General features: G+C 34.5%; 9 protein-coding genes across 9 annotated transcripts, besides 1 other annotated feature; 1 reads left to right on the top strand and 8 right to left on the bottom strand.

Moving 5' to 3' along the window:
* Positions 1–7,909: part of a mobile genetic element that runs on past the window's edge.
* On the bottom strand, positions 105–865 carry TVAGG3_0667030 (uncharacterized protein; the record flags this gene model as incomplete). Its single annotated transcript, XM_051242203.1, has 1 exon — positions 105–865. A coding segment is annotated over one exon (761 nt), but the record flags the coding sequence as incomplete, so codon positions are not given.
* Positions 894–1,277, bottom strand: TVAGG3_0667020 (uncharacterized protein; the record flags this gene model as incomplete). The annotated part of the gene is made up of 1 exon (XM_051242202.1): positions 894–1,277. The coding sequence occupies one exon, from the start codon at positions 1,275–1,277 to the stop codon at positions 894–896; it is 384 nt and encodes a 127-aa protein (XP_051088789.1).
* Positions 1,687–2,223, bottom strand: TVAGG3_0667010 (protein of unknown function, DUF4106 family; the record flags this gene model as incomplete). The annotated part of the gene is made up of 1 exon (XM_051242201.1): positions 1,687–2,223. One exon carries the CDS (start codon positions 2,221–2,223, stop codon positions 1,687–1,689), a length of 537 nt encoding a protein of 178 aa, XP_051088788.1.
* On the bottom strand, positions 3,608–4,207 carry TVAGG3_0667000 (uncharacterized protein; the record flags this gene model as incomplete). Its single annotated transcript, XM_051242200.1, has 1 exon — positions 3,608–4,207. A coding segment is annotated over one exon (600 nt), but the record flags the coding sequence as incomplete, so codon positions are not given.
* TVAGG3_0666990 (protein of unknown function, DUF4106 family) lies at positions 4,240–4,995 on the bottom strand (the record flags this gene model as incomplete). Its single annotated transcript, XM_051242199.1, has 1 exon — positions 4,240–4,995. One exon carries the CDS (start codon positions 4,993–4,995, stop codon positions 4,240–4,242), a length of 756 nt encoding a protein of 251 aa, XP_051088786.1.
* TVAGG3_0666980 (protein of unknown function, DUF4106 family) lies at positions 6,209–6,957 on the bottom strand (the record flags this gene model as incomplete). The annotated part of the gene is made up of 1 exon (XM_051242198.1): positions 6,209–6,957. A coding segment is annotated over one exon (749 nt), but the record flags the coding sequence as incomplete, so codon positions are not given.
* TVAGG3_0666970 (protein of unknown function, DUF4106 family) lies at positions 7,000–7,440 on the bottom strand (the record flags this gene model as incomplete). Its single annotated transcript, XM_051242197.1, has 1 exon — positions 7,000–7,440. A coding segment is annotated over one exon (441 nt), but the record flags the coding sequence as incomplete, so codon positions are not given.
* Positions 7,910–7,913: 4 nt separating the features above from the next.
* On the top strand, positions 7,914–8,885 carry TVAGG3_0666950 (uncharacterized protein; the record flags this gene model as incomplete). Its single annotated transcript, XM_001277695.2, has 1 exon — positions 7,914–8,885. One exon carries the CDS (start codon positions 7,914–7,916, stop codon positions 8,883–8,885), a length of 972 nt encoding a protein of 323 aa, XP_001277696.2.
* Positions 8,886–9,022: 137 nt separating this feature from the next.
* Positions 9,023–10,650, bottom strand: TVAGG3_0666940 (glucosylceramidase protein; the record flags this gene model as incomplete). The annotated part of the gene is made up of 1 exon (XM_001283016.2): positions 9,155–10,573. The coding sequence occupies one exon, from the start codon at positions 10,571–10,573 to the stop codon at positions 9,155–9,157; it is 1,419 nt and encodes a 472-aa protein (XP_001283017.2).
* Between the last annotated feature and the right edge of the window lie 2,395 nt (positions 10,651–13,045).

Below are 13,045 nucleotides of genomic sequence, written 5' to 3'. Positions count from 1 at the left end.
CAACTACATATCTTCTGTCAGAACTTTCTAACTTCATCGGAACAGTATTGTTTGAAACCATAATGAAGTTTGCAACATTCTCACAAACTCTTGAGTCTTTATACTTTCTTTCAACAACTCCAACTTTATCTGTTATAAGACTCTTCAAAGCATCTGAGTTTAAAACTTTTGTTGTATCTATACTTTGAAGTTCATTGCAAACTATAAGTTTCATATTCTCAATTGAGGAGTTAAACTTGCCACAGATGTTTTCTAAGTTTGTCATATTAGGGTTCGAATAACCTTCTAATAGTTTGCACAAAATATCTGTAAAGAAAGTATTCTTACCTGTTCCTTGTTTTCCAATTATAATGAGAGCAGTTTCATTTTTAGCACTTGGATGTTGTAAGATGTTTGCAAACCAACATAAGATATACTCATAAACCTTTTCGTTTCCATTGCATATAATTTCTTTGACATGGTCTAACCAAGCTTCTATAATATTTTCTTTCCATTCTACTTGTTCGTATTTATATCCAGTGAAGATAGAATAGAAGTTTGGAGAAGGTGTATAGAACTTTATACCTCGAACTGAAAAATCTTCTAACTTTGACAATAAGATATCCCAAGCATCTAACATCTTCATTCCAACTTGTACAACTTTTATTTTCTTAAGTTTCTGTCTACATTCTTGTTCTGAAACTATTGTCGCTTTAGGTTTGTTAAAGACAACATCCCATTCTTTCATGACATAACATTCTGGGGCAGAGTCGACATAAATGACTAAACGTTTCAAATTCTCGACTGCTTTGTTATAGTCTCTAAATGGACACATATTTCTGAAGGCTTGGAAGTCATAAAAATCTGAAACATCTATTCTGTACATTTTTATAAAAATAAAAAAAATATTATTTTTATTCTTGACTTTGTTGTTCCATTTGTTGTTCTTGAGCTATTTGTTGTTGAAGTTGTTCTTGTAATACAATACTTTCACCAGTTGCATCTTCCAATTCGAAACTTTCTGCCGTCATTGACAAATACATAGGACATAAAAGTTTTACAGGAACAAAGTTTGCGTCAACTAATGTCAACGTTATACTTGCCAAAGTGTTTGAGTTCACTAAGGTTGAAAATTCTGCATTCGAATGAACAATAGGCAAACCAGCAGAGAAAGTATTGTTTATACGCATAAGTATCTTTTGGTCATAATAGTTTCTGTCGACATTCGAATAACACTTTGAACCTAAGTTTGAAACAATATATAAGATTGGTGTGCTTAATGTCAATGGAATAGACATTCCTTGTATGACACCTTTTCCTGTTATAGGAAACTGTTGGTAGTAAAAACCAGAAATAAGTTTTGTATTATAGCTCATATCGTTTATAGTAAACTCAGTCGGACATCCAAACATAATGAAACCTGCTCTAGTTGCAGCACATGTTACACTCGTACGTAAAGTATTAAATAAGTCAACAAAACCTGTTGGTGGTATATCTGAGTAAGTATCTTCAAAGGAGTATTTTTTACCATTCACAACAATAAAGTCTTCTGGTGTCAAAAGAGCAAAACAGGCTTTAGTCGTCATTGTGTTTAAGGTTAGTTTACAATATCGTCCTTGAGGACTTTGTAAGTTTGTTGTTATAGAATTATATGACTCAGGGTTTTTAGTCGTAATAGTATAAACCACTATGTCTTCTGCCATTTACTTAGCAAGTAAATTTTAATGAAATGTTGTGGTCGTCAAATATTTTTATGACGTCTGGGAAACTATATTTTAAGTTCAACGTTTCACCTCCTTTCATAACGTATATCTTGTCAATGACATTGTATGAAACACCACAGCAAGCAATGTCGGGTTCTATTTCTTTGATGTTTATATCGTCTGCCTCTGTCAAAAGTTTCAATAGTTCTTTCAAAACTTCATGAGGTGCGATGACATATGAGTTCACTTTTACAGGGTTGTGTTCGACCAAGTTTAACATTATACCCAAAGCTTGACAAATCTTCTCCTGAGTTTTAAGTTTGTCTTTAAGTTGTTGGTAGTCGTTTCGAATATCTGCAACAGAACTTAAGTCTCTGCTAACTTCAGGGTATGTTGGTTGTTCTTTTACAGGAACTATTGTTATACCATCTTCGTCTTCGTATGGTTTCCCCACTTCAACATCTCTTTCTTTGACATTGACAACAACACTTTGACTGTTTGTTTGAGTTGGTGAATTTAACTTCACATCTGCCATCGCCATTAAACCTTTTGAAACACTTACGCTTCTATTTTTCGGAAATGACATTTTACTTAGAATAAAAAGATGGACGTATTTGAGTATCTCTTCGAATTGAAGCAGAACAAAGTTTACACACACAAACAATACAAGTTCATTGACAGAATAGTTCTTTATACAAACAATGGAAAATGTTATAGAATAGCAATATTTGCTGAACCAAAATATTTTCATAAAGCAAAGAAAGTTGGTATAACTGAAATGGTGAAAGTTCTTGAAGCAGACAAAAATATAACAACAAAACTGACCGATATTTCTAAAGGAAAGTTTATCTTACAATATTATGTCAAAACTGGCGTACTGTCAATATTTGACGGAGAGAAGTCAGTTCAAGAACAACTTACTGACCTGCTGCCAAAATCTGCTCGATGGAAGCTGTCGTTATGCCAATCTGAGGAGCCCCAGCAGGTTTCATCGAACGAATCTTCAAAAGAGCATCTTCCGTGAAAAGTGCTATTGGTTTTGTAAACTTCTTTGCTCTCAATTCATCTGGACCGTCTCTGTCACCAGTATATTGTATTTGAACTGTACCAACAGTTGAAATACCACCCATAAAGTCTTCTGAGTCAGCAAATGGAATGCCAAGCCAAAAGTTTGAACGGTCTCCATTTGTATATTGAGTTTTTTGACCTCCTGTATGAGTCCATACTTTCACATATGGCATAATAGAACTTTGCATTTCAGGGTTAATGGTTGTTGTGAAGTTGTTGTTAAAGTTCATAGCATCTAATGTCAAGTTGTATGACCTCATATCCTCAACTGTAGAATATTCTTCTCTTGGATAATATTTGCCATCTATGTTTATATGGTATTTAATACCAGGGTTGTAGAAGCAAGAATAGTCATTTATAGTTCGTCTGAACAGTACAAACATAGTATCTGCATGTTTCATTGCAGTTGTTAAAGCAATATCTGTTCTTGCACCTGGGTCAGCACTTTGGTTTCCAACTTCACCTGCAAAGTCTTTGACAGATATTTGGTGTATAGGGAACATAAGTGGAACTGCAATATATTTGGCAGCTAAAGCATTTGAAATATCTGGGTCCAACATATAGACTGCAAGTCTGCTTTCTATTCTCTTGCATTCAAACTTTTCGCATGTGAACTTAACTGGGTCCCAAGCATCTCCAGCAGCATTGAAATAATAGTTTACTTCAGTGTTGAGGTTTGAGAAACCAAAGTCTAAGTCAACTTTGTTTTTGCAAAAGTCGGCGAATGACATTTTATTTGTTCCCACTACTTCTGTAAGAGTGAATGGGTCTTGTGTTGGTGCAATGACTAAGTTATTTTTGCTTGGAGTAAGTTCGATAGAAATTTTTCCTGCCCAGTTTGGCAAGTATCTTAAAAACCTGAAGATGAGGAAAGATGACAAAGGAACTCTAAGTTTCAGTTTTACTTTGGTTACTGCTGCTGCAGTTTGTCCAGAAAGGTCAACATAAACTCCTGGAACGTTAGGGTCAAGTCTTCTTATTTTCTCAATGGTGGCATACTGGTCTGTTTGTTCTCTAGCTTGTGGTTGTACTGAGTTTCTCAAAGCGAACCATTCATAGTTTGCCCATGTTACTGTTTGAACTAAGTCAGAGTTAGAATATATCTTATATCCCATGAAAACTTCTGGAGCATATTGGTATCCGACATAGAAAATTCCATTGCAACCTTTCTTGTCAGACAACTTGGCAGAAGGTTTTATTTCAATGTCTTGTTCCACGTATAAGAAAGAGTTGTCAATAGAAATTATATGAAACCTGTCGCAAGCAATATCTACTGTTGTTGAAGAACCTTCTCCAAACTCACCTACGTTTCCATAAGAAACAGCAGTTGTATATTCGTAAGTTCCAGGAACTATTTCTGACCTTCTAATGGCATTGTCGCATTCGTTATACCATTCGGAAACATTTCCATTCATGGCATCCAAAACTGTTGGCGTTATATTCTGAGCGGCGTACATTTCATATGAGTAAAAATATAGAATAGTTGGATTTATATGTCATAATAGAACCCACTCCGACCAAGCTTTACTTTCTTCCTGACTGAGTTTTTAACTCTTCTTTTTCCTTCATTGCCCTCTGCTTGAAGTTGTTGCATCTTTGCATTATGTTCATCTAGTATGTTGCAAATTTCCCATGTCCTTTTTGCCTTTTGGCTCTGGTCGCCCATCTCAGGTAACCTATATCCTAGAAAGAGTTTGTCATAGTCTGTATTTGAGTCTTCGCGTATTGTTTGCATGACTCTTTCCTGAGTTTCCGGTTCAAGCGCTTCAAACAGTGCCTGTCCATATGGAATAAGCTCGTTTCCAAATATATGTTTTTGTAGCCATTCTGGTTTTCTTTCCATGTTACCAACTATATCTTTTGTGAATGGGAAAGCTTTTACCCAATCTTTCAGTCTTGCGTCGTTTATTTCTGTAGTTGGTTTTATTTTGTCAAGGAACATGTTTTTCAATACTAACATTTCATTTGGTACTGTCCATTTGAGTTTTCTTAAATATTCATCCCTTCTCGATTCATCGTCTGCAAAGTAAGTTTTTATGACATTTTGTAAACTTTCGTTTGCAAGGTCATGTACAATAGGTTCTCTTCCTTCTCTCTCCCTAACTTTCTTTCTAAACTCTTCACCAAATATACCATCTTTATGGTTCTGTGTAGTTCTTTGAGATAAATGTTCTAGAACGTCAGGTGTTATATTTCCATCAGCCATGTTCATTTCATACTGGTCCAAAATATCTGCATCTTTCATATCTTTCAATGGCATTAAAGCCGCGCTGAAAATACCAGCTATATCTGGTTCACCATTGACTTCCATTGCGTCTACAACTTCTTGGAATTGTGGTTGTAAGTTTATGAACCACCTATCCGGATTAGCTTTATGACCCCATCTCATTGTAGTTCCATCGTCTGCAGAAACAAAAGTAGGTTTGTTTCCATCTTGGTTAGGTTCTGAATGAACTTTAAACAATGTTTCATTTCTATATGTTTTCTTGAAATTTAACCTTTTATTTTCACCGAGTTCATCCGAAGATTGAACGTTAAATGCTCGTAAGTAAAAAGGGTTGTTGTATTTGTGTACATTTTTTTTCAGTTCTTCCATTCTATGCTGGATATTTTCATCTGATGTTGGAGTCTTTTGTATGTCGGCAAACATTTTTCGATATTCTTCTACTATGTCAGCCGAATTTTTTTTAGACTCTTGGAAATATTCCATATTCTCCGCATACTCTTGTTGAGGGTCAAGATTTTTCGGCTGTTCCAAATCTTCATCTAGTTCTGTGAAGTTAGTTTCCAAAGGAAGGACTTGTTCGTTTCCTTCAGGCTCTTCTAGCTGTTGTTGCTGAACTATTTCTTCCATGTCTGGTTGTATCTGAACTTCTTCCTGTGGAGTTTCTTGTACCTCATCTGCTGGCATTTCATATATTCCGAGACCGTTTTCAACAATTTCCCTATCTACGTCATCCGCATTCATAAGCTTTTGTTCTTTCGTTCCGTCTCTATTTTTTACGCGTTTCATGACGAAAGTTGAATTGTCATTTAGCTCTGACATCAAATATCTCGGAGTAAATTCATCCATGTCATTTGGATGATATGCTATTAAATCATATCCCTTAGCGAGCTTGTATTTTCCAGGTTTGAGATTATATCCGTTTTGGTGCTGAGCCATAAAGCTAAATAGGTTCGGGTCAGTATTTCCATCCTTGAACTTTCTAATAGCTTCTTTATATCTGTCACTAAAGTCAACAGTATCTGGGAAACCACACTCTTCTTTAAGCATTTTTAAGAATTCTTGGTTTCCTTGTTCTCTACTTCTTTTATGTCCTTGCTCTGTTTGTGGTTGTTGTTGTGCAGGGTTTTGAACTGTTGGTTGCTGTGCTGGTTGTTGTGTTGGTTGTTGTGCTGGTTGTGGAGGTGGTTGTTGTGCTGGTTGTTGTGCATGCCTGTGTCTGTGTCCATGTGACGATGTAAATGTTCTAGGTAGTCCTGGTGCAGGTGCTTCTCTTGGAGGGTTTGGTGGTATATAAGTTCCACCAGCTGGCACATATGTTCCATCTGCAGCGTAATGTCCTACCTGACTTTTCGTTTTTAAGAAAGCATTTACTAGGTCTGTTTTGGTCTGTTGTAACTCTTTTTCTTGACTTTTCACAACAGTTGCTCTAACGGCGTCATAGGCACTTTGAACTGCCTGTCTCGTTGCTGCATCTGTTATTTTCGTCATATTTTGTGCTACTTCTTTTAACTCTTTGTCGAAACCTTCAGACTTCAGTTTCTTTCCAGATGAGAAGTCGTTCACTTGTTTCACCTTACTATGAAGAGCTTCGAAAGCGTTCTTAAAGTCAGCATTTGTTAAAGCTTCATTTGAACTATCTTCATCCGCTTGTATTTTTGTCCTTATTGACCCTATGAGTTGGGCTGCTTTAGCGTTGGCTTGGGCATCTAACCAGTCATTGTTAGCTTTTATATATTCTGCGCTTTTCATTGCCTTTTGCATAGCCGCGTCGTTATTTTTACTTTCTTGTGCTAAGTTTTCATACTGTACGGTTTGGTTTTGCAACTGTAAAAGTTTTTCTGCCTTTACATTTGCTTCAACTTCTTTTTTATACTCATCGCTATCCATATATGTCTTCAGGGCTTTTTGTTTTATCTCTTCATCTTTCAGTATTTTATATTGAGTAGTATGGTTTTTCAAATTTATGACATCTTGTTCCATTTTTGCTACTTCTGCTGCTTTTTCTGACACTTTTTTCGCATATTCCTCTGTACTTAGTTCTTTCAGTTGTTCTTCTTTCTTCTTTTTCTCTACGTTTAACTCATTGAGTTTCTTTGTGTGTCTGTCATATTCTAGTTTCTTTTCGTTTTCACTTATTTGTTTCTGTATGTCTATGTTTGACTTTTTGACATCTGTTATTTGATTTTTGAGTGAACTCAAATTCATTTGACTTTGAGGGTTATAAGCTGTTCCGTCTGCAGCTCCACCATAGCCTGCCATTTTCGCTAAAAGTGCCGCTCTTAAACCTCCACTCTGTGCACCAATAACTCGGTTTAAAAGCATAGGGTTGCTTGACATTTGTTGCAACATAGTGGGGTCATTCATCATTTGTTGTTGCAACTGTTGTTGTGGTGTCAGTTTTACTATTGGATGTTTCAATGCTCTCTTCCTCTTACGTATATTCTTACGTAGCTTACGTGGCATTTTAAGTGAAGTAAAAAACGGTTTTTGACATATGTTTATATGACACTTTTTGTTCAGCACAAAAAACTACTCGGTCAAAGTGTTGTCAGTTTTGTAAAATAACCGTCCTATGTCATTCTATAAGGGAAAAAGGCTTCTCAAAGCATACTTCCTTGGAACGCCTGTAACTTTTCCTGTAGCGACGATAGACCCTTACTTGTCCGGACAAAGTTATACTATTTTGAGTGCTCTACAAAAAAAGTCAACGGCGACGACTCTCAAAAACCGTTGTGTAAAAAGTTTTACCGTTGGACAAAAAAGTATATATAGAAAACAAAAAACGTTTATAGTTCATTCAATATTTGAGATGGAACGGTTTTCCAACGGTAACTATTAAATAAAATAAAAAAATAGAGGGGGTCTCCGTTGACGAAAACGGTTTATTTTAAACTTTTCTATGAGTAGTCCGAAAAAAAAACATTTCATTTTTCATAATGTACGCGTCTCGAACAGTGAAGCCCAATTCAATAGAATACTATCTCGAAAAACAAGAAGCTGACACTGCTATTCAGTCTTTAATACAGAACCAAGCTCAGGAGAACTCAAAAGACTCCCAATTCAAATCGACATCCAATTCGAAGCAATTAAAACTTGACTCGAATGTTTTAAAATCACAGCCCGCACGAACAAATACAGCTCTAAGAATAGACCAAAGAATACCGAACAAAGAGTTGAGGTCAAGATTGAAATTACAATCGGATGAGTATTTTTCCCTTAACAACCAGGGAAATACTCCATATAACCGTATCTACACAAATACCGTTAAAGAAACAATAACGGCATACACAAAACTCTGTCAATTGGTCCCCAACCAGGACCAATTGACGGACATTATATGTTCCTACCTTCCCATATTTGCTGAGTGTGTGGAAGGTAGGACATTGTTACAAGCTTGCTTACGTATGCCACCAAATCTCCGTCAACAATTTGCTCAAATTGTACATGAATTTAAAGCTTTTAACAACGGATACGATGAAGATGAAGTAGCAGATGAATTTGGGGAAGAAAAAACATTTTTCCCCTCATATAATACGCCTGCAACAGTATTTCCTACTAATGAATTTCACAACTATTGTGTCGTTCATTTAATTGTTGTGGATATGCCCACAGGTGAAGACATTCTCAGTGGTGACTTCATCGAAGTCTGTATCAATACAGAATTGGGAGAAGATGAGTTGCACAAATTCTCCTACGTCGAACATATATTCAAACCAGCACACCAACTCTTTATCGAAACTGAAATAACACTCACACAAAATATGTCCATCTCATTTAAATCCAAATCAGGACGTCCATACAGAATTTGGATGAACTACGTCCTCTTCCACTCCGCCGACGATGACGAAGAAGAGGAAGAAGAGGAGGAGGAAGAAGAAGAGTCCTCCGAATTCACACCAGAAGACTAACAATTTTCCGAATAAAAACTTCATTTATACTAAACATCATCAGGGCTAGAAGGGGCGCAGCCCCTGGAAGCCCCACTACCATTTTTTTTTTTTTTTTTTTTCATTGTACAAGGTTATAGATTAAAAAAAGAGAAAATCAAAATTCTGATTGTGTATAATGTTTCAAATCATAATATATTGTGTTAGATAATTATGTTCAGAAGAAATATGAGGAAATTCAATATATATTTGAAACTATTTATTAAAATTTAAAATTAATTTTTTTTCATTTATTGTTTCCAAATGACGGAAACAACAGATCTCTTTGACATCGGGACATCAAATGCATGGGAGCCACAGTGGACTGAAACAGTGACGTCTTGGTCCTGATCATTAAGTAAAACAGCGCCAATGAATCCGTTTGTGTTAATAGCTGATGTAGCATAGACATTTGAGCTTCCTGAGACTGTTGTTCCAAGTCTGATGGAGTCTGGCTTAATAACTTTGGAAAGATGTGCCATATCATAGTAATGAGACCTGTAAATGAGCTCTGAGTAACCAGGAACTTTAACATCAACTGCTCCATAGGAATTGGAGCATCCATTTGGACGATATGGTCCATGGTTTGTATCAAGAAGCAAATTCCACATGATTGCGCATTTGCTGCCTTTATTAAGGGTTCCAATACCGATTTCACGTGTATTCCACATCAAGTCGCCCTGGAAATTGTAATTCCATTCGCCAATTGCTATTTCTGTGAAATATAAATTCTTATTAGGATATTTGCTAGTAACATAGTCCATTTCTGTGTTGGAACCACCATAAGCATGATAAGCAGCACCATCAATGTATTTATTAGCCTCGGCGTCATCGTAAATGTGAACTGGATAATGTTCTTGAGTAACAATGTTATCGTAGTTATAATTATGGTCGTAAATAATGATCTTTGTCGAAATGTTGTTTGCAGCGAACTGTGGACCAAGAGCTGTCTTAATAAAATCTCTTTGTTGCTCGTAGCCCATGAAACAAGAAGCGGAGTTGCCTTTATTAAGTGGCTCATTTTGTAATGTGATGGCGTAGATGTGAAAATTGTATTTGGCCATTGCTTGGACGTATTTGACAAAATAAGTAGCATATTCTTGGTAAAGTCTTGGATCAAGGTAACCAGAAATGAAGGAATTATGTCTTCTAAGGGTGGACAGGTCTGAAACCTTCATCCAAATAGGAGGAGTCCAAGGAGTTGCAATAATTTTAACAGAAGGGTTAATCTTGAGAATTTGCTGTATAATTGGGATGATAATGTCTGTATCTTCGGAATCAAGAGCGAAATTGTCAATTCCTTCTTTATCACATTCTGTGAAATCTTTGAGAGAAAAGTCTGAGCAACCGATAGAAATACGAATGAAAGAATAGCCCATACCTGTGTCTGGATCGAATGTATCTTTAAGGAACTTGTCTCTTGCTTCTTGAGTCATTTGTTTTAAGTTATATGCTGTGGAACCTGTAATAGCAGCTCCAAATCCATCGATCGTTTGGAACTTTGAATCAGGATTGATGACAACTGTTGGATTATTGCCAGAAACTTTATTAAATGAAATTACAGATGGTTCGAAAAGTTTGCTTTGATCGCCTGTTGTTGTATATGCATACACATTATCTGCATTTGGTAATCCACGAAATCCTTCCCTATGAGGACCTAGATTTGACATACACTAGATTTTTTGGTTGGATCGATATCACATCACCTGACTGGATTCAAATATTTGACTAGGGTCTCTGAGGTGAGATGATGCATTCAATTTTTCACTTCCCTTCTAACTCAACTAGGATATCGTTCAAAAGGAGTTATCAGAATTTTTTGACACATCCAGAAAATATATCAAAGATTAATATTTTACTAAAATTTTTGCAAAAGAAATCGAATATATCAATTCACATTTGACTTTTTTTAGACGTGCTAAAATATGCATATCATTGGTTATTTTGTAGCTTGTTTCAGTTGTATTTTATTAAAATTTTAACTAAGGCTGCATATCAAATAAATTTATAAATTACAATTATATGTCAACATCATATCCAACTACTTTAATTACTATGAGTGCTTAGACAGCATGTATGATAATGAAAATTGGCACAATATGTAAACAAATAAAAATAACTTATTTTTTTTCGTATTTTACAATGCGAACCAAAGGTCATTAATACTAAGAACAGTTTTATTCAAATTCATATTATACATACATAATATTTTTAAAATATTATATCATCCTTTTTCTAAACGCGCAATTGAAAGATCAATTAATAAAATTTGAATTACAATATGATTTTTAGAATTCAAGGTGTTCAATTACTGATGTTAAAACATCAAATTTTGAAATTCGCATAAAAATTAAAATCAAATGCTACTTGGGGAATAATCAGCAGTATAATATATAGTTTAGAAGAAGCAGCACATAATGAATGGGTTGTAATCACAGCCTTAATTTCATTAACCTCGCTATACATATTTATTTTGAATTCTCACAAAAAATTGCGAAAATATGACATATCAAGACAAGCTGAATGAATATGTTCAAATTTGGAAGTAATTGAAGATTTCATGAACCATTTTTGCGGCTGAGATACTGTGATAATTTTTTTTTTGATTGAGATTTTGATAAATGAATAAGCCGAGTGCGATCACTCTACTGTTTATATAGCCTGAAACAGCATTCGAATCTGTTGCTTTGCAGTTATCAGAAGAGAAATAAGATTTTATCGATGATGTGGATCAGTATTCCAATTAAGAGATTAAGAGTTTTTATATGTAGAAAATATATTTTCTCTTGATTTTGAAGAAAATAATGTTTGAAAAATTATAAATATGAATAAAAAACATGTATTTTAAAATTTTAATAAGGCTTTTATGATAGACATATTTACTACTTTTTAGCAATATATTTTTGGATCAATTAAAAACTGTTTTTTAATTTTCAATATTATTTTTTACTCTTGATTAAAGAATTATACTCCTGGGAGTAAGGATGTCAATTTGGAAGAAAAGTGAGAAAATTCCTAAAATGCTAAAAATTAATTTTCCAAACGTATTTTTAAAGGTAGTCTCACGAGAAAACTGACGGTAAAAATTCGATGAAACCAGGTGCATTGTATAGTACATATATGTGGTAAATAAATGTCGATTAGCTTTGTAAAAAATATCCCACAGTTTTTGAGATCTTGAAAACGGCCATTCAAAAAGTCGAAAATTTTCGCGAGATGTTAATGGGCAAGACAGTTTTTCGACAAATAAATCGTAAACATGGGAATTAAAATAAGGCGTTATATTATATATATGGTAAAGAATATGGATGTGAAGAGCGTTAGTAGAATGGAAAGACTTTGAAATTTTAAAAAATTTATCTGGACTAAAAAATTATTTGATTATAAAAAACATATTATATATCAATTGCTATATAGAATTATCATAACAGATTTTGGAAAAGCCGCAAATCCCCAAGTTGGAGAATTCATTAAATACTAATTATTCAGCTTTTTATCAGAAAGGAAGGTAGTGTAGTGGTTGGGAACACTATGCTCTTTTTGAATCTAAAAGGCAACTGTTCAAATCATAACATCTTTGTTTTTTTTTCTTATTCTGCCATTATTGTTTTTCCTTGTTATGATTCAAATTAAAAATATTTTAGTAAAGGTATTTTGGACATCATTTTTTCACATTGTCTCAATGCAAATGTTTGAAAATTTTGTAGGCAATATGACAACTCTTTCAACATTTGTTCTCTTTTATTAACTCAAATAGATTTAGGATCTAATTTCATGCCTTCGAAGACATTTAAACCATCTTCAACATAATTTATTGACAAATTGATAACAATTACTCATGAATGTCGTAGATTTAATATCCTGTCACTCAGCAACAAATTCGGGTTCAATAACAAAGCTCAGTAAAAACTTTACAGAAATTCTCCAATTTATTTTAGTGTCTTTTTGCGTCATTACGGCTGCATTTTCTTCTGCATCTGAACGCTGTGTTTGGAAGAAGACGAAATACAGAAACTTTCAACACAAGTAATCAGATTTTCTTGTCTTTCATGTTAAAATGCTTCATCTCGCTAGGTATACGTCATTTATTGGATGGATTGTTAGCTTTGTGTCCAAATAGCAAAAAAAAGTATTAATTTAAA

Source organism: Trichomonas vaginalis, chromosome III (genome assembly GCF_026262505.1).
Source record: "Trichomonas vaginalis G3 chromosome III, whole genome shotgun sequence".
NCBI classification, from domain to species: domain Eukaryota; phylum Parabasalia; order Trichomonadida; family Trichomonadidae; genus Trichomonas; species Trichomonas vaginalis.
Note: the sequence above shows the minus strand (reverse complement) of the source record. Positions and strands in the feature narration are given on the sequence as shown.